A 22,645-nucleotide genomic window follows, 5' to 3' on the forward strand; every position below is an offset into this window, starting at 1 on the left:
GAAAGGATAGTGGTCTGAAAAGGGATGTGACATCCCTTTGATCAGCCCTTTATTGACGAGGGGTCAAGAGAAGTGCACACAATATTGGTTTCAGGCCCAATGGTCTTCCATCATCTAAAAGAAGAACAAGGAGAGAGAAAAAACGGACATATGAAATATTTCAACCAGGGTGTTTTGAATTTGGCCACCATCAAAGAGAGAGTAACTTAATCTGGTTAGCTCTCCTTGAGAGCTCCAGATTACAGTGGGAGTTCAAAGGCAAGGTATCGATAAGAGTTGTACACCCAAAAGAGAAGGATTGTTCCAACCCCTGGGTTATCTTTTTCCAATTTATCTCCAGAATGGTGCCGCTGAAAAATACCAGAGCTGTACATAATGTAGATACAGTGTTGGAACAGGAGAAATCCTTATAGGCATCCATGGGCATTGTGTTTTTACTGGCAGTGTGCTTGCACTGTCTGTGTTTTTAAACTGCAAAACAAACATGGTAATTCATTATTTCCCGGGCATGGTTTAATCGGAAAAGAATGCTCTCAATGTCTTTGTGAGGCACACTGCATTAACATTTTCAAATAGGCACCTTCATGTTTCAGTTCGTAGTAGCAACAAGTAGCTGACATGATTCATACTCAGCAGAAATGAACTCATCACTAAGGCAGTCGGACTAACCCGTGTGATGATGAGGTGTTTCCATTAGTACTAAATAAATTGTGACCCGATGATTGGTCTTATACAGATTTGTGAGTCTGACTTGTGTACTTAGCAATTAAGCTTTTTATGTCTGGCTCAGGGGAATGATTCAGGAGGAAACTATCTGAAGGGAAAAAAGCTGTGCAGAAATGGGTTCGCTGGGTTCTCCATTGTCCACGATGTTAAGAGCCTTGTAAAAGTGAGTACTAGGTAGCATTCTTTATTTATTTTTATTTTTTTCAGCATACGTCTCAACTGTTGACAAGTGAAGTGTCTTTCCAGACGTTCTTATCTACTCCCAGTCCTCCCCAGCATGTGTCTAGTCCAAGAGCAAATATATTATCATCTGTTAAGTCCATTTCCCCCAAAAACTAAGATCTGGGTGTTGTATTACAACAAAAATACAACACAAGTCAAAATGATGGAATCAAGCCAAGGCACCAGGTTCAAATTTTCAGTAGTTTTATTGAAAAATGCCTCTTTTGTTTCAGAAATAAATAAGAAAATAAGGCTGTGGAATTCACGATCTGCAGTTAAAACATGACGTAGCAATACCATATCCATAGTTTTGCATACAAATTCAAACTGCATTAGATATTGATAAAACAACAATGCCAACAACTATATTCTGATTAAAACATTTACTAAATATACACCACAGACATGCAATTCCACCTTTGGTAAAATCAGCTGTGACTTGATATAGGAAACTGATAAATATTTTGTCTAGAGATAAAAAATGGAAGCCATGTTTAACTGCAGTACTCAATTGGAAACATCTTGGTAGACGCTGAACAATAGGCCATTATTTAAGTTAGAATGAAGGCAAAACGATGAAAAAAATTATAAAAAGACTTGTAGTTATAATCAGACATACTGGATGAAATGGGATTGATAACACATTGGTTTCACGTTGGATATCCCAATACTATGAATTAAACAAACCTTTTCTTTTCTCCAATGCTTACAAAGAGTTGGAATTAGTCAGGAAGAGTGCATTGTCTGACACTGGGAGTGGATGAACAGTTAACGCTGATATGTTACAAGCAAAAGGCACAATAGGAAGAAAGAAAGCAAGATCACAGATTCCTGTGGACTAGTCTAAGCTTTTTGTTTGGTCCCTCTCCCGCCACAAAAGAATGAACTCGCATATGCTCTAAGGTACTTCCTAATAAAGAAGAGGTATCAAACCCCTTTTAAGTGTGAGAATGTGCACGGCCCTTAATTGTATGCATATGTGAACACAGCAACAACAAACAAATCAAGAAAAAAAAGAAAGAACATCCTTTCTTATGATGCTATCCGTTTGGACTCCTTTCTTGATAGTGACCTCTTTCGACGCTCATTTTGTGAGAACTCCTCTTCCTCTTGGATTGGGACTACGTGGGTTTCGGGTTCAGATGGGTATGGGTCTGGTTGGAAATAGTTGTTGGCCAATTGAACATGAATGTATGTTTCACCATGCACAAGATGACCTTTGTAATTACAACCTATCAAACTTGAAAAATATGGCTGAATGGTAATGATAAAACAGATGACACTGATAGAAAGGGTTTGTAAACAGTTCAGTGCATTTTCCATCTCTGTTTGATGCATGTATTACTATGTGAAAAACACTGGTGACATTATTGTGAGGTGGCAACCCATTCAACTATTGAAGAAATGCACACATAAATGCAACCACCAGCCTAGGACAGTGGTGTTCATCCTCTCAACATACAGAGGTGCAGCTGGTATTGGGAGATGACTACTACTACTGCTATAGCATAACACGAGAACTGAGACAAAAAGAAAGCCAACCTTCTGGTTCTTCTACTGTGTAAAAACAACAAGGGACAAGGAAACAAGGGAAAACATGTGGTTCTAAATGGCCCTGAGTGGTCTGTGGTCTAACCCTTTTGGGGGAAACAAGGTATGGTCACACTTGGTATGGTTGGTATGGTTCCACTCAGAAGGAAAAGAGGCATTCGTGTTGGCATTCAGCAAGCAGTAGGTTACAAGGCACAAGCGTACTACAGGTGTTAAACTAAATTTAGTGGATGTGACTCAAATATCATTTACAAGGCACCATTAGTTTATTTACAGGTAAAAACACCTCAGAGGAAACTAAGTCAACTATGGAAAGAAAGTTGCCGGTGCTGTCGCTGTTGTTGTTTTGTTCCACCTTGTTAGTATTGGTTGTTTGTGTTTGTTTTTTACATGCTCCTCCACCCCCATAGAAGGTCTTTTGTTGGTTCTTTGGCGTCAAGATGCAAACAGGCCACTACTTTTGCTGCCATCACCGTTGCTTGTGTGTTCTAGATGCTCTAAGTTGGTGTTAGTACCAGTCCTCTGATGGAGTTTGTTTCAACATAGTTTGTTAATCATTTCCGTGGTGGTTATCCTCAAACAGCTTTAGAGCGTGTGAGCAAGCCTCTCAGTAACAGGAACTTGTCTCAGGAATTCAAAGTGAAAGCATCACAGGCCATTTAGAAAGTTTACTACGGTGAACCTGAAACAGGTCAAACAGGATGTTAGTTTTCCACTCAAGCATCCTTCCCCCCCCCCCCCCCCCAACAAAATGATATTTTGAAATTGTTGATCAATTCGCTGTCACACGTCAAAGTATGTTACGTAACAGCTGGTTATCAAACTATGTTACCTAATAGCTGGTTATCAAACTATGTTACCTAATAGCTGGTTATCAAACGATGTTATCTCATACGTTGTTTTCCAGACTACCGATGGCATGCTTTTTCGGCTGTTTTGGTTTTCTTTCATGCTTAAGTGTCATGCAGTCATGCCACCTGTCTGCCTACATACCTCTGTATCCTTGTCCGTTGTAAGGGATGCCGACACACTGAGAGGAATCACAGTAACCAGAGGGGCCAGGGGGCCCCCTAATCCCAGCGAAGCCCTGGCGGCCAGGAGGCCCTCGGGCCCCAGAGGGACCTGCGGGGCCCGGAGGTCCTGTCCGAGACTCGCCTTGTGGGCCTGGGGGAGGAAATAAACAAACCACAGTTGGACGATTATTGTCACCGCCGTCATAAACATTGTCATCTTAGTCATCACAAATGTCATCCCCCCTCCATAGGATCCCAACAGGAACTGTAAGTGTGGGAACTGGTGACTGGTTTTCTGCCACGGTGAGAAAACATTCAATTTAAAAAATAAAAAATAAAGAGGGAAAAACTCCTAGAGTTTGTTGATCCTTTTTCCCCTTTCCCCGTTGTGTCTAGACGTTCATAAAGCCAGCTTGGAAACGTTCCCTCGCCGTGTCGTATGTCCTCCACTAAGCCCTTGGACCATGTGTTGCGAACCAAGCCAAAGACGTCCAGAGGAGGAAGACCCGAGCACACCAGGCAGATTATCCCCTCAACAATGACTCGCCATCTCTAGCCACCCCCTCCTCGGTTTTGACCTTTTCAGGTCTCTGGATAAGGGCGGGCCATGTGTTTCACCGTCTGCTTCTCTTGTTTGAACCAGGGGGCGCTCATGGAAGACTCTGGCTTCAGCTGGGTCACGTGACTGTGTTGCTGTAGGTCTTACGGACCAGCTGGACTGCTGAGTCAGCTAAGCTGCTCGATAGTCCCTGACTGACGTTAGTGTTTGGATGAACTGAACAAGTATCCTGGCTGCAATAGAGGAGTTCATGCCACTGGGCTTCCTGTCAGTCCTGTTTCACAACTCCATTTAGCGAAGAGCACCATTTTGACAAAAGCACTCAGGACACTCAAGTGTTTTGCAGAAAGAGAACCCGTCTGTTAGGGTTACTTCCTATCCTGTCTCTCATCCCAGCTCCGTCTAACTCGAGTTTCAAATGCATTTGTCGGTTGTAACAAGTACGGTTGCGGTTCCATCGGAATCTCCAGGCAATATCCGTGTATCCGATTAGTACATGAAATCTGTGATAACCCTAACCCTCTCTGCTTCTCTGGGAGCTCTACATCAGCGTCCGCTCCGCTTAGCTTCCCTCCTCAACCGTTGCTGACCGGAGGCCATGGAGTTCAGAAGTGGCTTACAACAGCGCATTGATGTTCAGCAATTGATGTTCAGTCCGGTGGGGATATAAATTTGGTTTCAACATCTGTGTATGTGTGTGTGTGTGCGTGTATGTGTGTGTGTGAGCACCTAAAACACAAAAGCAACATAAATCCCCTGGAAAGGCCGGGTGTTTAACACGGGGGACTGTAGAAGGGAGAGCCGGTGGTAATTTATTAAGCACAGCTGCCTGAACACAGCCTCGGGCTCCGCGTCAGAGATGAGCTGGGTCTAGCCTACTGCGCCGGCAGCGGAGGTCTCAAACAGGGATGAGTAGAGAGATCAATTCTGATAGAGCCTGGGTCAAATAATGTGGAGACCCACAACCCTTATCTGGATCGCGGGTACGATACCAAAGGAGAAAGAGCAGAGTTTTTTCGGAATGCAACGTTTGCGTCAAACGTACCAGGTGGTCCTCTCTGTCCTCGCTGTCCGGCTCCCGGGGTTCCTCGGTCACCCTTTTCTCCTGCGGAGCCTGCGAGGAAACGCATAATAATGTACAGGCCTGGAAAGGATGAAGAAACTCTACGAATGCCTCTTGTGCCACAAAATAAACCTTTGCTGGCAGCTTGAAAGAAAAAAAATGCAAGCCTCCCAGAGCCACAGAAAATAATGGGAGACATACGGAAAAAACACCAAGAGGTGTAGAACCACACAGACAAGGAGGAGAGAGAGAGAGGAGATGAGAAGCTGGAAAACTTCATGGAGCACTTCTATTGACATTTTCAGACAAAAACTCATGTCCAATTTCACGGAAAGAACCATGACACTTCTAGCTATGCCCCACTGATCAACAAATGGGTGAGACCTGCAATGTTCTCCTACAACATACTTCCGATAAGAACAATTGTGGTTGTTCGGCTAGCATACAGTACCTCTCTCTCCCATTAGGCCAGGTTGACCGGGACTTCCAGGGAAGCCATTCCGGCCCGTTTGTCCTGGTTCTCCACGGGGCCCCTGACCGCCGGAGGGGCCAGGGGGTCCAGGGGGACCTGGGTTGTTTCTGCTGCTGTAACCGTTGGGAATCTGGTTCAGCATTTGATTGACTCGACTCATTTGCCCTGCAACACAAGGAGGAAATTACAATTGAGAAAAGAGAAGATTGTTCTGGAAAGACTGAGCGAGCTCTGTTAGGAGTCTGGTTTTCCAAGCGATTGCCAGAACTACTTCTGCCTGCAGTGCATGAAAAGGAGAAAAAAAACAAAAAAACAAAGGAGGCGCGAACCATTCACTAGCTGCTCGCAGACTTGTCTGGCGATGGACCGCATCATGTTCTGAGGAGCAAAGTCGCCCTGGAAAGAAAGAGGTGGTCGTGGTGATGAATATCCAGTTGATGAAAGTTACGTAAAGGAACATCGTAACTTCATAATGATGGATTCCCAGTACAGTAAACTCTGTATGTTGAGGTTTTAGCTCTTGAAACAAAAGACGAATGCACTTACTCTCTCTCCTTTGTCTCCCTTTGCACCTACGCCCCCCTGTCACAACAGAAAAGGCGAACCAAAAAAACGTTACAATTGGACAGCTTGAACATTGGCTGAGTGTGCTGGGTGATTGCATGTGACGGGACCAGCGGGTGACGACTCACGGAGGGTCCAGCGTCCCCAGGTTGTCCGGGTTGGCCTGCAGTCCCAGTGTTTCCAGGAGATCCGGGAGGTCCCTGGATAACAGCAAACACACCAGGCCGCTTAACAATGGCTTCTTGTCATGTATTCCCTGTGTTAGATAGGCTTGGCATCTGATGTGCATTATGGCGGTTCACATTGATTAAGGAAAGACCTCACGCCAAAGAAAGGGGATTGTGGGTTTTGACGTACCATCGGTCCTGTTTGGCCTCTGGGTCCTGTGGATCCCTCCTTTCCTTGGGGTCCCTGTATGAATAGTTCCAGGGAGTTTAGCACAATACGGAGCTTGTAAAAGTGTAGAGCTCATGATCATTACAACAAAGTATGTTTTACTCACCCTTGGTCCAGCTGGTCCAATTGGGCCTATCGCACCAGCAGGCCCAGGTGGACCCTGGGAAACATAAGAAAAAAAAATGCCAATTCAGTGCTGGGAAATCTTTTTTCCCCCTCACTAGCCACATTAACCAAGGTCAACTACCTTTGACCAACGAACTAAAACCAGTTTGTTTCACTAGCAGTTTTCCGCGTGTCAAACTGTAAATCTCCCTTTACTTCTCATTTGCTCCGAAAGCCTGCTCACTTTTTTATTATCAATCCTCTCTCGCCTTTGATGCTTTGGCATAAGATTTACAGGGAACATAATATATTCCAGATCCGTTTTATTGGCTATTATAAACCAGGGCTGCGTATTCTGCAAGTCATTAAATGCATGTTGCTATAGCATCTGCTCCAACATGGTCACCTGCAAGCTACCCACAATTCCCTTGGAGATGGGTAAGCCAAGGCTGGTAAATTGGAATCGATACTCCCAAGATCTTACTCTTACTTATTCATGATGTTGAGGGGCATCAACTCAGAAACATGAACTAAGACCTCTAAATTGGGTTCAGAGAGCACGGCCCTCAGCAAAGCCTATAGCTCGTTTTTTCATCTCAGACCATAAAGGCTGGTGAAGTAAACATATGCCCTTCAATGAGTCTGGAGGGGGGCTTCACAGGGCTCTGCATTAGTCAGCGTCTGTGTCTATAAACAGATTTAATGGAGACCATCTCTGGTGATCTCTCAAGTACAGAAGTTCCTGATTGGGGACATATGCAAGTGCAATGCTTTGGAGTTCAAAGTAAACAGCGATTGCCTGGAAACCATTGTGCACACTGTTGTCAATGGGACGGTTGTCATTCGGTGCGAGAGCGGTTTGAATCACCCACCACAGCGACCGGTTCAGCCACGCCATCAATCATAAAGACATGGTAGGAGAAAGTTAAGAGGCTTAAAACAATATAAAACATTCCTATCTATTTTTCACCAGTTTATCAGCTGAGACAATAACTCCCAGCAATTACTTCAGTACATCCCTCTTATCCCCCCGAATCCCTCTTAACTCCAAGAGCGATTCGACCTGCAACTCGAAACAAAACTCAACCGGGTACTGGTAACGGTTTCTTCAAAAGTCCTCCTCAGGGTGATATATGTCGTCTGTGGCCTCGCTACATGGAGGGAGGCCAGAGCAGTAGCATAACCCAACGCTGTGAATTATTCCCCTAGTTTCCTGTTCAAAAACCACAAGCCGGGGCTCCCGGCCAAAGAAACACTCACTTTTTGCCCAGGTAGGCCTGAGTCACCAGCCTCTCCCTTCGGCCCGGGTCGACCCTGAGACGGAGAGAGAAGATGGAGGGGGGAAAGGAGGAAAACACAATCAGAGGAGACCCAAAACTTTCGTATTTTTTTGCACATTTAAATCTCATCAATCTCGCGGCGTCAACCTGATAAAATGTTCAGCCAATATGTCACTGTGTCGGTCCAAGACAAACAGTGACTTTGCAATGTGATACGTGGATCTCGAATGGTAGTGCTCTGTGTTGTGAATTCAGTTTGAGTTTCTCAACTTCAGTTGAGTGCACGCGATGGTGGAAATCCCTGCGAGGATTTATGCTGAAGTATTGAGATGAGGTGGTTTTTGAAAAGCCGTAGCTTTTCTAGTTTATCTCCAGACGTGATGGAACGCAGGCTCAACAAGGCCTCCGCCACAATGACTCCACAGGCCTTGTAAATTCCCGACACGAGAAATGGCCGCTGCGGCCCCTATTTGCTGCGTTGAGGCATGGTGGGATTTGCGTGCGACCGCTGAAAAGTAGCACAGAGGTGCCCGTGGCTGGTGCACGGCAGTGTGTATGTGTGTATGCGAGGACGTTTTTTATTGTTGTTGTTGTTGTTGTTGTAAATATGTGTGTGTATGAGACTCACAATTTCTCCAGGAATAGACATGCCGCTTGGCCCTTGAGGGCCCGGCAGACCCAGAGGTCCTGGTTGTCCCACATCCCCACGCGGCCCCATTGGACCCTACCAGACAACGAAGAGAGACCAGAGATAAGCCATACACATCAATTAGACCTGGAAAGAAGTCAATATTGTTATCTCTCGAATACGGCGGTGCCTCAGAACCGCTACCGGTTGAAATCTCTCGAAACAGACACCAGAGCCTGTGGAATGCATCTGCACTGTCGAACCTCGTTCAATATCAAGAAGGAGACTAACACTCTCTCGGTAAGTGAATTCAGATGGGCTTCTTCCCTTCAAAGCTACTTAGACTGTAAACAGATCTTGGTTTTCATCAAGGGAAGATAGCTTTTACTGGAGACAATATCCACATTCCCCATTCGGTGTCAAGCGTCACATTCAACGTCGACGATCGTTTTTACGACTCGACTCATATTTCCTTACTTTAAAAGGTAAACATGCAGAGGGGGGATTGGAGAGAGGAGGTTAGCGAGGGACTCACCACAGCGCCAGAATCTCCTCTTTCACCCCGAGGACCTTTGCTACCGGGTGAGCCCTATTGAGGGAACGAAGAGCATTTGACATAAATTAACTTAATTAAGTGTGTGTGTATGTGCGAGAGAGGGAAAGAGAGAGAGTGAGGGGAAACAGAGAGAGAGAGGGGAGACAGAGAAAGAGAGAGACGGAGAAAGAGAGAGGAGAACGACAAGGGAGATCAAATAAAGAGAGGTTGAATGGAAAGACCCAAAGAAACAAAGAAGGGAGAGAACGAGAGAGTGAGAAAGAGAGAGAAATAGAGAGGCAGAAAGGACAGACGGACAGAGATGAGCATCCAGAACAATAACATCCATCGGCTGTCAGAATGGATGACCGACTGGGGGGTTTGGAAGGAGTGTGTTGCGGCCCTTACCACTGGTCCCATGGGGCCCGGGGGTCCTGCGCTGTCTACGGTGCAGGTGCAGGAATTGGGGAGGGAGGGGCACTTGGCCTCATCTCTCTGTGGAGCGTGGACACACACACACACACACACACACACACACACACACACAGAGCAGTGGTGAGCTGAGATAACAGTGAAGATTTGGGACTCAGCCAGAAGTCCTCCTTACATTTCAGAATCCTTTCAAGGGTGACAAGTAACCCTTGCAACAGACACACACAGGAGGTTGGGCTACAGTAAAACAGTCTAGCATTACGATGGTCCACAAGTACAGCTCAAACAGACAAAACAACAGTGTACTACTGTGTAATGCTCACTCATTAGGAATGGCAAAAAAAGACCGAAAAGACAATAGAACAGCTCAATCTAGACAGCTGTCCTTGCATGCAGTAACTCAGAGGCTGGAGTTGCGATGGAAAAACCCACAAGAGTTGAAGCACGTTGAAAGCCTTTGGGTGGTCAACACCAGCGATCCTGTCCCGAGCGTTCTCTTAAACACATCCGGGGGGACATAGCCACGAAACACCAGATTGTGAAAAACAGTGCAAAGCTCAGTGTTGAAAGCGCCCGAGGCTACACTTGTACAGTAAAAAACTAACAAACAAAAAAAACGATGAACGGTGTCATTAAGTTGTTGGTGAAGATGTCCTGACAGAATTACATTGTTTGTTTTGGATTTATATAGTGAACCCTGTGTTGGTCTGTGCATCTGACAATGAAGACTTGAACTTGAAACCTATTGGTATTTCTGGTTGGCCTTGGTTTTTCCCAGAACACTTTCCCCTGGCTCCTGACTGCAAATCAGCGGCACAAGTCTCCAGGCGCTGTTCGAACATGCAGCTGGGCGATATAAACACAATGATTGTCCTTGAACTGTCAAGAGTCTATAATTACATCCAACCAGGTCTATAACTTAATGTGTCCCGAAAACATTCACTTGGACCATTCCAAGTGCTGTCAAATACTGTCAAGAAACAGGTGTCTCAAAGATTTCCTGTCAAATATATAGCCCCATTGACTTTACCCTTCCCTAAATGCCAAAAATGCACATCTAGCTTTTTTATTCTGCTTTGCCTGACATATCGGAGGACATCTGCATAGGGGTATTCAGAGCATGTTGTATGAAATGTTGCTCTCCAATCACTTTGACAGAGCTTGAGTGAAATATGCTGAGCTCTCGGTCCACACAGAATGTAACTATTGGAAAAGTGGGATTTGTAGTGGGAGAAGTAGAGTTTTTTTTTACTGCAGCTGTGATACATGTTACCAATCACAGGACCACTGGCGTCAAGGACAGGGCAAAACATTTTTTTTTTTTTTCCATTGTTCTTCATGTGTCTGGATGATGTGAGCATGTCCTCAAGCAAAGATGTGGGATGGATATGAATTTGTTTACAGCTTTGTCAAGAGATGAGACAAACTGCACGGATTTATCCGGCATGCCAGGCCAGGCCCACACAGGCCCCTCACTGACAGGCTGGGTCCAGCGGATGCCAGGAGGTTGTTGGATACAAATGAGCGGACATCCTCATGCCCTCCTTGCGCCGACCCTGTCGGGTGGACGGTTAACGTGCTAAGCCCCACCCCTGCAGGACGGCCCGGCGACGTTCCCCTCTTACCATGGAGGGGAGATCACAACATCTGTCTCTGCTAGTCCAGCCCAAAGTGCAGACAATATCGAACATCTGGAGCTGGAACTGTGGAGAGAGAAGAAGAGAAAAAAAAAAAAGGAAACAGGGTTACAGAGGACATGTGTCAATGATACATCCTCCTCACCCCCCCCCCCCCCCACCCATCCCCAAAACACAAACACATTCAAAAGACAAGGCAGGGCAGACTAACCACGAGGCATCAGATAAGAATAATTGCGCTCCAATAAACACGCTCCAATGAGGAGTGCAGGCGTCAGAGCGACTCCTAGACGTTCCTGCTTCCCGTCCTCCAGACACACAGAATGCACACGCTCTCTTCACAGAAATACCATTTCATGTCCAGGACATAAACAGCATGAGGCTTTTCCAGTCCCAGGTTTTGACTTACAGTTGCAGATTCGCCTTTGGACCCAATGGACTTGGACATTTTGCCCAGAACTTGATAACCATCAGCAGACGTGTTTCCGGCTTCCTTAATCTCTTTGGTGGCCACCTCTTGACAGTCGAGGTTGAGCTTGACGCTGGTGGGGGAGACCAGGATGTGGACCTGAGAGAAGAGGAGGATAAAGACTGATTAATGAGTCGGACTCTCGACTGGGGCTAAGTCTTCTGTCTGCTTTGCATCCTGACGCTCTGCTATTAATTAAATTCTTCTCTCAATCCAACTTTGGCGTGGAAATAGATAGGCTACAGTACAGTATATCCTCTGAGTGGTTGCTCCCGCCAGCTCAGATGGAACGCAGGCGATAGTCAGGAGCGCGCACATTGGAGGAAAGTAGACGCACGGAAGGAAGGAAGCGGCTCTAAAAATTGAGAGAGAGAGAGAGAGAGAGAGAGAGAGAGAGAGAGAGAGAGAGAGAGAGAGAGAGAGAGAGAGAGAGAGAGAGAGAGAGAGAGAGAGAGAGAGAGAGAGAGAGAGAAAAGAAACGGCAAGCTCGGCCATGTGGATCAGCTGCAGTTTGGCTCCAAAACACACAGCTCTTCATCCTCTACAAACCTCATTATAGCGCAGTTAGCTGATAATTACATATGATTCATGGCATGTCACATCGTCCACGCTGCTTAGATGGATCTGGTGGTGGATGATAAACGGTAGGAAAAGTCTGGATCGGTTGGGGGGTTAGGCCGCTGGTTTTCGCAACGCTACCCTTCATCTGTTACCTCGTCTTGCGGTGACGGGCGAGAGAGAGAGAGATAGAGAGTGAGAGAGAGAGAGTGAGAGAGAGAGAAAGAGAGAGAGAGAGCGTGCCGCTACAGGAGGATGAGTCTTCCCACCGATCGGTGACACGGCCGTGTCGGCTGCGTGTAGCCCGTCGAGGCTTGCGCGATTGCCCGTCATCAATCAGACGCTCTCGCTCGCCGCAAAAAGATGAGACGATGACGTCGTGCCCTCAGGCATGCTCCCTCGCGACGAGGGGCAGCGGTCGCGCCGTTCCGTTTGAACCACAGGGATCACGTTCGCTCTCAGAAGGAACATTTTACTGTACAATGTCATGCCCAGACTCTAGGAAACCAACCCTAACCCTGACCGCAAAGAACACTGCGGTCAGCGTCCCAGAAAATGGGAAGGCGGCCGACCACGGGGCTGAGAAGAACAAACTCCTCGCTCTGGACCCGGCGACAGCCGACCAACAGTGAAGCCTTCTCAGCAATTTGTGGAAAGAGCAGGCAGGAGCCCGCCGATGAGGAGATGTTTTTGGTAAATAAGCTAAACATGCACTTTCCTGAAGCAAACACAGAAGACTTGTAAGAGTCGTTCTGCTGGATGGAAATGACTAAATGTGACCGTTTTCCTCTTTTAGACCTCTGAGACAGTGAGACAGTGTCTGACCAACTGACCGTGATAAACCAAGCAAATGTAGCCAATCCCAGTTTCCTGATAGAATATTCCGTTGGAACATGGCTAACGATAGGTCGAGATGATAGTAACGAACAATGCCATGGATGTGTTGTCTACAACAGTAAGGGTGAAGACTGCAGCCACTCCAGGGACATTTAATTGATAAAAGTAATTATCCACACACATATAACGTGGGGTTTTCCCTCCATGAGAGGTCACTTAGAAGACTCCTCAACTCTTTACACCATAACGACAGTCACTACCCACCACCTCTCCTCTCCCCTCCTCCCCTGACTGAGTCTGAATGTTTTAATTCAATTCAAAAGTTTAACATTTTATTCGACTTAGACTTCTGTGCTATCTACCTTGAATATACTACTGTATGGGGGAATCCGATGTTTCCCAGAATGGGTAAAAGAATCAATGATAAAAGGTTCCTGAGACGCATCAAGAACATAACTCAGTCTTTGCTATTCTCAGAATTAGGGGAATAATATAGGACAGGACTTGACGGACACATCTGGCGGATCCCTCACCGACTGATTGGATGGGTTTCTACTCATCTCAATCTATACTCACGGGAGTCTCCACATTCTTTTGAGATCCTGCTGCAGAACTCATCAGATGGACTTTGGCTGCTCTGCTACGGGGATCCGGTAAAAGCTGAGTTGGCTTGGTTGGACAGGAACAAAGGTGGCTAGACTGGATGTTGCTAAGTTGATAGCGCTCACCACATAGCACTTTCATTGTGCTTCCAGGGGTGGCTAAAACAATAAACGGCCACACCAATCAAAATGGAGAGTGAGAGTTTTGGCCGAAGAACACTTGGCTTTGTGTTCGATACTGGTAGAAGGGAGTTGGTTCTGTAACTCACAGAGGAAACCCTCTGCCAGAACAGCACTAGAACTGTCAACCTTGACGCTTTTTGTAAAAATGGCTAGTTTACAAGGCGTGTGCGGGGGGGGGGACTCCATCGTGTTCCATTAGTGTGTGTCACAGTGAGATGCGTGACCGACGTTCTATCCCCCATTCAGCGATGGTAAAGATCATGCCGCCTGTCGAGAACCATTGGGGAGAGGTGATATGACACAGAGGCACTGCCAGGAGTTATGGTCTGTAGCTAAAATCCATTTGATCTGGCGTGAACTCAAAATCTCACCCAGGTCCATATCGGTACATCCAACCATGCTGGGAGGTAAACCGCAAAACAGATTCACTGCTACTAAGGCAACAGAGTGAATTCCCCTGCGGTCAGCTACCAGAGGCTACAGAGGAGGGACAAGGCTCTGATCCAGACAGCAAAAGTGCAGCGAAGCCAAGGGGAGGAATGGAGGGGAGGAGGAGAAAGAGGCGGAAGGGTGGGAGGAAAGGAGGGAATAGAGCCATGAGAGGGATGAAGGAGAAGGAGGGCGTTTATGGGAGGGAGGGAGAGAGAGAGGAAGAGAGAGAGAGAAAGAGAGGAAGAGAGAGAGAGAGAGAGAGAGGGATGAAGGAGAAGGAGGGCGTTTATGGGAGAGATAGAGAGAGAGAGAGAGAGAGAGAGAGAGAGAGACAGGAAGAGATAGGGAGATGGGTTGAAAGAGAGATAACATTTACATTTACATTTAGTCATTTAGCAGACGCTCTTATCCAGAGCGACTTACAGTAAGTACAGGGACATTCCCCCGAGGCAAGTAGGGTGAAGTGCCTTGCCCAAGGACACAACGTCATTTGACACGGCCGGGAATCGAACTGGCAACCTTCGGATTACTAGCCCGATTCCCTCACCGCTCAGCCACCTGACTCCCTTGCATAACAAGGTAGAGAGATAGGGGGGGGGGGAAATAAAAACAGTTGAAGGGAGGGACACCTCCCTGAGGTTGGCATCCAGCTCCTGTCTGATGTCATTCTTTAACAGCTTGAGGAGTGACCCAATATTTCCAGACAAGCGCTCCAACGAGCGACAGCAGTACATATTTATTGGCCTCCCCCAAAATAACTTATATATTCTTGTGAAAGAGTACCATACTGGTGTACTAGAGCGCTAGCCTTCGCCCATTACGTTTGCACTCCTCCACTTTGTCTTACTTGCTGAAGCAGCTTATCTAGAATCCTAGATGAGGGAACTGAACCTCCCATCAGACTTGAACCTTGTGCATCCAACCATGGACCACAACTTCTAACACTCCCTTATTGGCAGTGATGATAGGTCTTGATTTGCACAAAAGACCAAATGTTCCTTCTCTCTCTCTTACCAATAACCCCGATCCCCACTTACTGGAGCCCAGCGTTACAGTACTGTAACACAGTCTTTTACAGCAGTCAGAGACCATCTGTTGCATGTGCCAACAGAACTCTCTGCAGAGCACATGTCCGAAGCGGCGTCGCAAAGCGCACCTTCTGTAATGTACAACACATTTGGAATGCCAGGCATTCTCCATGGGATCTATATATCCTCGGGACATGCAGCGAGAACATTGGAGCCAGATGTGATGGATGTGCCACACCTCCACCTGCCAAGCCCTTCCAGAACATTCTGCGATCCATCCATGCCACCGTCCCTCCGTTTAGGGCCGTATTTACCTTGTGGAAGCTTCCATGGAAGATCCTCTTCACAGGGTCGCTGTCGAACGTGACCCTCTGGATCTCACCACGCGTGTCCTTGTTATAGAACGATACTGTTTGGCTTCCAGCTGGGAAGTGAGGAAAGACACAAAGAGGGAGAGAGATTGAGAGTGGCGGGGCCAGACACTTCTCTCCCACATTGCATAAATACTTGCTGTCGTGCGAGATCTAAAGTAGAAACAGGACTTGCGTTTTCGCTGTTCGTGTCTGTTTGTGTGTCTGTTTGTTTGTGTGTGTGTGGTGGTGGTGTGTGTGTGTGTGTGTGTGTGTGTGTGGAGGGGGGGGGGGGGGGGTGGTGCACATGGAGGGGGCCCAAGTAGTTATGCTTTGTGAAAGCTGCTCCACAAAACACAGGCAGGGCAACGAGGCGTTGTGAGGCCCCCAGCTGAAGCTAGTTGAAGGCAGGATGCCGGGGCTGGAGGAGGGACTGTGGTTACACTGATGAAGGCCAAAGCAGACCCTCCAGGGCTCTGGATCCTGTTAGGGGGCTATTCACTTGAAATTATGTCTGCACAATAGGGGCACAGCTGCTTGACATGACTTCTAACCCCGCTCCCCCCCCCCCCCGAGCTTCCAGCCCCCCCCCCCCCCCCCCCCGCATACAGTGTCTACCGATTAAAATGACATTTTTAGCAACACATGGACTCACACACACACATAAACAGAGGAGTATGCCTCACGATTGATGGTGACACCGGTCTCGGGTTTATGGTCCTTGCTCGACACCTGCCAGATGTCGAAGGCCTCGGTGGGCGTGTCCGGCAGCAGGCGGAACATCATGATGATGGTGTAGGAGTGAGGTAGTCCGTCTGGGTGGATCTCCCTGTTCCGACGGCACAACCAACCCCCCCCCCCCCACACACACACAGAATAAGTCGGGTGGAACGACGCCTCCGCGAGGCCTGCGCCCTGTCTCGATCTGCCGGTTCCTCGCCCAAAACGTAACTCACGACAGGACATCGTAAATCCATTGACCTACTTTGAAGGGGAGAGCGTCTCTTTGCGAAACATAGCAGAGCAAGACCTTTCTTGTTAACTGCTCCACGGCTCCCCATGTTAAAGCTCTGCCTTTATGCACTGTGTCAACTACCCCACAGGGACTCTTTCGGGAGTGCGTTTAGGATTGAGTCAATCCCCAACTTCTATGCACCTGACATCGCTGACCTTCTGAACAACAGGGGCTCTAATGAGCGCTTGGCCGCAACACACACCTGCTCAGCCCTGTGGCACCCAGGCACCAGAGCAGTAAAAATGCTGCAGTCATATCGAGAAACCGAGACCATTTTCAGTCATTTTTTCACGAGACATGTGAACCCCAGCTGCCATGGTTTCATGTTGGGGGTATATCCTTGTAAAACCATGAACATTTCAGACAGTAACCCGATTTAAAAGTAAATATACAGAAATAAACTAATCATGCTTGTCTAAGTTGGGCTGGCAATTGATGTCGTTCAGCACAGTTGCCTGAGGATATTTTAACGACTGTCATTAAGCATGAATTTACAGTAGGTTTAGACAGCTCTTATTCTGCAATTAAACACAGACCTTCACTCTATTACCACCCAACAGCAAAGCAGAGACAGGCTTTTCACATATGAAAATGAACGTCATCTTGTAAGTATTAGCAAGCAGACAATTTATTACTCTAAAAAAGAAGAAGAGAAAAAGCAGCTCTGGCTAGCTAAACTAGCTTGGTCAGAGCCGCGCACACTTATATTCCATTTCATAAATTATATCAGTTTCATTCATTAGAGGTTGATCCCATAGTTTGTGACAGCGGTTGGGAAAGCCTTTTGGCTGAGGTGATTTCAATCCTCAGGGTTCCAGACTGCTGATTAAATTAAAAAGAAAATGTAAGCGAAGATATTGTTCTGGTTAATCAGGCCTTTAACATGAAAAGATGGACCGGGGCCCAAGGCAAAAGCACACGGCATAGCGCCACCATTTCAAATACAACAGATGCTGCCGTGTCACAGACTAAAACCATTGACCGGAGCTCTGTGCTGATTATCGGTTGACCGCCAGATTGCACAGTCCCCTGTGCTTGACTCGGTTTGAAAACATTGAAAAAGGATGTCTCCTAAAGCAATTGGAACATCTCATTGAGAATGAAGGTGGACACACTGACCCATCTTTTAGCTTTGGGGTTTAGACTTACGTCGTGGGCTGGTTGAGGAAAGCGTTCTTGTGGAGTCTGTAGGCCGTGTAGCTGTTGAAAGAGCCAGGCTCCATGGACACTCCCTGGATAGAGCCATAGGTCTTCTCTGTCAGGTTAAACGCCTCCAGCATTCTGAAGCCTGCGCGCACATGATCAAAAACAGGGTCAGACACCTGATGCTTCCAACGTTGACAGACAGTATGCACTGCGGCTGGTCCCACGGTTGAATCTGGCAAGAGTTCTTACCTGGCGATGTGAATCCATTCAGGTAAATCAATGGACAAGCTACGGAACAACAAATAACAGATGTTAGAAAATACAACAAAACAAAGTCTTAAAGGTTATGAAGACATATGTTTCAGTAAAACAAATCATCAAAAAAGACGCTTTTAGAGTTCTAAAGAGATATGTCTCTTGGTGAGAGAGCGAGAGCGCGTCAAAAATGCACATACTCGATGTCGCGGTTTCGCAGATGAAAGTCACCAGGTTGTCCTGGATGGTGGCGAAGGCGTCAAAGTCGTCCACCACGAAGATGTGTCTGTCACTTGGCTTGCTGCCAATGTTCTGCAGTTCGGCGTAATCCACATCAGCCACTCCGACCACAAACACGCTGTACCCTGGGGGGAAGAACACACGGCCCGCGGAACGGACGCGTCAGTGACAGCTGCTCGGATGCACATCCCATTAGCCGAACGATGTCATCTCCTGCAGAGAGACGGGAGGAACGGAGCGTTTGACGGACAGGTCGGCGGGGTTGGGCTTACCGGCGTGCTGCAGCTTGGCGGCGTTCTTCTTCACCTCGTCTTGGGAGCGGCCGTCCGTGATGGCGACGACCACCTTGGGAACGTTCCTTCTCATGCCGTTGTTCGGGGCGAACACCCTCTCATGGACGTGCTTCAGGGCGACACCTGATTGACGACAACGAAAACCCGGTCAAGCGACGGCACTGGATGCGCGACAGGTGAATTTCGAGACGCAATCATTCAGTGCGAGAGCTGAATTCAGAGTTTCGATTGGCTCACCTGTTTTGGTGTTTCCTCCTTTGTAGCGAATGAGCTGCAGCGCAGCGAGGGCGTTGCCCTTGTCCTGGTAGGAGTTCAGCCTGAACTCTGTCTGAGAGTCATCACTGTACTGCACAAATGACACCTGTTTCCAAAGTCAAGGACACCAGCATTACAAGGAGTTATGGTGTGATTTAACAGTGCACCACCTCTGTCGAGGCAGATCTAGGACTAAAACGAACAACCCTCCAAGTCAACGACAACTTATAGCCCCTTTGAATGATTCTGAAGTCGTTTTCTTTAACCACTATTTTCCCGGACCACGGACCTGCATTCCTGAGGGCCCGATGACATCGAAAGCTCCAATCATGCTGAAGACGAACTGCACCACCTTGCTGAAGCTCTCGTCACCGATGCTCCACGAGCCGTCGATGACGAACACCACGTCTGCCTTGGCACCTTTGCACACTGAAGCAGGAAAACATACCAGTGAACCGCTGTGCACCCCCCCCCCCCCAAACCGGAGCCCCAACACCGAGACCAACACACTGAATGGCTCTTCGTAATTAGGGTTGGCATCCTCGCAAATAAAAAGGTCTGCCAGATGACATCATTGAGCTATACATAGCAATTATCGGGTTTAATTGATCACACTTTTTTGGTAGAAATACTAAGAAAACGAGGAACATTTGGTCACCAGAAGGACTGGAAAAGAACTGCCTTTAATGACTTTCTGTAGTACAAAAAGAAGTTGGTAAAATGATGGATAATGTCTGCCTTATGTGCTCGCCGCACGCTTTGAGCTCTCTCCTCCATTCTTTCCTCTTTGTTCGAGGTCCATAAACAAGTTTAGCAGACAGACAGTTACGTTTCCTTTCTTAACACCTATGTCAGTATTGCATAAAAAGTGCTCCCACTGAACTGAACCTTTTCAGACTTTTAGCCAAATGTGTAGTTTATTGGAACTCTTTTGGATTATGGTGCCGGACTTCGTAAATTAAGACCCATTTACATGTCAGATTGCAGCTGTGAAACTCGGTCTGCTAAAAGGTGTTAGAGGGCATTTAGCATTTAGCGACACACAATTAGGGTCAGAAAAATAATCAAGGATAATCAAGGGTCAAAAAGTGCACAGCTCCAACAGTCAATGTGCTCTGGTTTCGACCGGCGTGTTGGAGACAGTACTGGTGACGTTGGTCCTTACCAGCCCATCCTGGGGGGATGGTGGGAGGAGGAGGAGGAGTTGGTGGGGTAGTTGGGGACGGGGTAGGCTGGACCACTGAGGGGGGAAGAAGAGAGACCGGAAAAAGTCACCCTTGAGTACATCCGTGCACCTTAACCCTAACCCTTAAAATTCGCAGCAGCTCTTTGCCATGCCTTGATCCAAAAGCACACTCACGTGTTCTCTCCTTGATGCTGACCCCGGGGCCCTCCAGGTTGGGAGTCTGGACGAAGACGGCGGCGCTGTAGAGGGCGTCGGGCGAGAGGCCCTCGAAGCAGTAGTGGCTCTGGGCTGCGGTGATGGTGATCTCCTGCTGGCCCTTGCTGGAGGCTAGACAAGGACACAGAATTGGGGAAGATCACGCGTGAGCTGAGAGCTCGGGGCAGAATGTAAACATGTCTGCTGCTCCGGAGATTCGTCAGTCTTTCACCATCGTAACGCCATGCAGCTGGACACTTACAGACTTCTAGCTAAGAGACTCCTGGAAAAAGAGATCCAGGACGTGCAGAATATCTTGCTGTGCACGTAACTGAATTTGAAATGTTTGGGGAAACTGTTGAGATTTTCCAAATGTGGCTCTTCTTGTCAGGCTTACCACAACAACCACGACTGTGGCCTTATATGGTTGACTCATCTCTCCATCTTCTTCTTCTGAGTTGGCCTGTATATCATTTGACTTAGCTTTGTTAGCATTCTAATTCCTGAGGAATGTTGGTGAGGACAGCAAACCACAGTTTGAATTCCTCTTGGAGAACAAACATTTTACTTATTTGTTGACTTCAAAGCGCTGTCTGCTCTTGAAAAGGTTTGCCTACAGTCCTCCCAAACCCCTGTGATTATTTATCTACTGGGATAGTTTTTCCACAGCAGCTGTCTTCTCACACAAGCAAGAGCCTACTTCACTTGGCAACCTGTCACCGCCCGGATGAGTAATAATGACAAGCACAGACAGTATTTAAATACTCTGATAATGCCTCCTGTTTTTTCACGGGCTCCCCAGAGCCAGTGTGCCAATATGAAACAGATGGATTCAAAGCCTCGCGGTAGTTAGGAGGATGTAATCTTTTCAGACAGAGACACAATTAAAAGCTTGGTGGTCGAACGCTTTCAACAACATCCAGCTCACGCATCCTGCTTCGAAGTGTAAACACGGGGAGGGGAAGGGTTTGGGATAAACAGCGCAGCGGATCGTCTCTGACAGGAACGTGCCAGAAGAAGTAGAGGGGCCAGTAGCTGGATCCTGCACAGGTAGCCACTGTGGTTCGTCAAGACGGAGAGACCCTCAGTGGAACGGACTCGAAGGTGGGAGACGGGGACTCACCGAGCAGAGGGTTGAGCTTGATCCTGTAGGACGTAGCAGCCCGGTGGGGATTCCACTTGATGCAGAACTTGTCGAAGCCCACGTCGTACGTCTCGAGGTTGGTCACGTTGAGGTAGACTGCGGGGGCAAGGGGGGGGGGGGAGGGCGAGAGGCCGCGGAGAGAGGCCGCGTCAGACTGGAGTGGACACGGCGCGCGAGACAGAGGAGACGCGCTTCCGCTCGTTCGGATACGTACGTGTCGTGCCCTGTCCGATGAGAGCCCCGCTCGTGCCGCCCGTGTACTGGGCCGTCACCTTGACGTCGTAGGGGGTGCCTGGGAGCAGGTTCTGCAGGGTGTAGGACGTCACGTCGCCCACAAACACGTCCAGGCTCTCGTCCTTATCTGCAAAGTCAACCAACGCCAATTCCGCTTTTCAATAGGGCTCCTATAAATGCACTGTGGTTGAGCTATATTACATGAATAATTATAAACATGCCTCTAAAATAGGAAAACGATAAAAAAAAAAAACGAAGAAACGATGAGAGATTCAGCTTGACGGAGCTAGTCAGAGGAGGATGTTTCAGGGTTCGAGACAATCCTGTACAGTGGTAGACACGTGGCCTGGTGTTAGCGACAGGACATCTCCAAACCTGCGGGCTGGTAGGACAGCCTGTATCCGAGCACGGGCGCCGGCACGGCGTCCCAGGCCACGCGGAAGCGGGTGTACCACTCGTCCGAGACGCGCAGGTTCCTGGGATCCAGCAGGCCCACTGGAACCAAGGTCGGAGTAAAACACACGTCAACACACAATCAGTCACGCTAATTAGCCGGTAATGACATGTAGGGGCATGACCCCTGTTTCCAGGCCTCACACACACCCTCCCCCCCCACCCACCCCCCCCTTCTCCCCCCTCCCACCCCCATAGTGAAAGTAGGCATCAGCCGTCGCCTCAGTCGGCTCGTGTGCTTTTGCTGCCGTGGCTGTTTCTCCTCCTGCCTGTGTTTATCAAGGCTATTATGAGTAATGCAAAATGTTTCGATTGGGTTTATTTTTCCACGGTCTTGCGGAGGGAGCCGGGCACTGTGGGTAGCTGCGGTAGCTCCAGGCTCCTTGGTTGGAAGGAGGCCAGCTAAAAACCGCCTGGCAACAGGAGCTGCACTCTCCCAGCCAAGAAATAAAGTTTCTTTTGTTTGTGTAACTCAGACTAATGTTCGCCAGTCACAGAGCTCTGCCGCTCCTTCTACCGTGTTTTCCCAATCCTCCAAACTCTTCAAAACAGATTTGGGTTTGGTTGGCCCAATTATTTATACTGTA

The 22,645-nt window shown here is 47.8% G+C and overlaps 1 protein-coding gene across 1 annotated transcript in view; it reads right to left on the bottom strand.

Moving 5' to 3' along the window:
• Nucleotides 1–1,130: 1,130 nt before the first annotated feature.
• The window catches only part of col12a1b (collagen, type XII, alpha 1b), a 48,605-nt gene continuing 27,090 nt past the window's right edge, over nt 1,131–22,645 (bottom strand). Inside the window, exons 37-64 of the mRNA XM_062468112.1 lie at nt 21,981–22,100; nt 21,586–21,732; nt 21,351–21,467; nt 20,207–20,359; nt 20,012–20,086; nt 19,136–19,275; nt 18,829–18,952; nt 18,571–18,714; nt 18,259–18,423; nt 18,053–18,091; nt 17,807–17,945; nt 16,329–16,471; nt 15,607–15,716; nt 11,593–11,751; nt 11,172–11,249; nt 9,523–9,609; nt 9,115–9,168; nt 8,580–8,675; nt 7,932–7,985; nt 6,673–6,726; nt 6,528–6,581; nt 6,299–6,370; nt 6,153–6,188; nt 5,936–6,002; nt 5,586–5,771; nt 5,117–5,185; nt 3,493–3,663; nt 1,131–2,102 (exon numbers count right to left, since the gene is read on the bottom strand). Of these exons, the coding sequence (XP_062324096.1) occupies nt 1,981–2,102; nt 3,493–3,663; nt 5,117–5,185; nt 5,586–5,771; nt 5,936–6,002; nt 6,153–6,188; nt 6,299–6,370; nt 6,528–6,581; nt 6,673–6,726; nt 7,932–7,985; nt 8,580–8,675; nt 9,115–9,168; nt 9,523–9,609; nt 11,172–11,249; nt 11,593–11,751; nt 15,607–15,716; nt 16,329–16,471; nt 17,807–17,945; nt 18,053–18,091; nt 18,259–18,423; nt 18,571–18,714; nt 18,829–18,952; nt 19,136–19,275; nt 20,012–20,086; nt 20,207–20,359; nt 21,351–21,467; nt 21,586–21,732; nt 21,981–22,100 (2,975 nt within the window). The 3' untranslated portion in view covers nt 1,131–1,980. The remainder of the gene's footprint in view (nt 2,103–3,492; nt 3,664–5,116; nt 5,186–5,585; nt 5,772–5,935; nt 6,003–6,152; nt 6,189–6,298; nt 6,371–6,527; nt 6,582–6,672; nt 6,727–7,931; nt 7,986–8,579; nt 8,676–9,114; nt 9,169–9,522; nt 9,610–11,171; nt 11,250–11,592; nt 11,752–15,606; nt 15,717–16,328; nt 16,472–17,806; nt 17,946–18,052; nt 18,092–18,258; nt 18,424–18,570; nt 18,715–18,828; nt 18,953–19,135; nt 19,276–20,011; nt 20,087–20,206; nt 20,360–21,350; nt 21,468–21,585; nt 21,733–21,980; nt 22,101–22,645) is intronic.

Source organism: Osmerus eperlanus, chromosome 8 (assembly GCF_963692335.1).
Source record: "Osmerus eperlanus chromosome 8, fOsmEpe2.1, whole genome shotgun sequence".
NCBI classification, from domain to species: Eukaryota; Metazoa; Chordata; class Actinopteri; order Osmeriformes; family Osmeridae; genus Osmerus; species Osmerus eperlanus.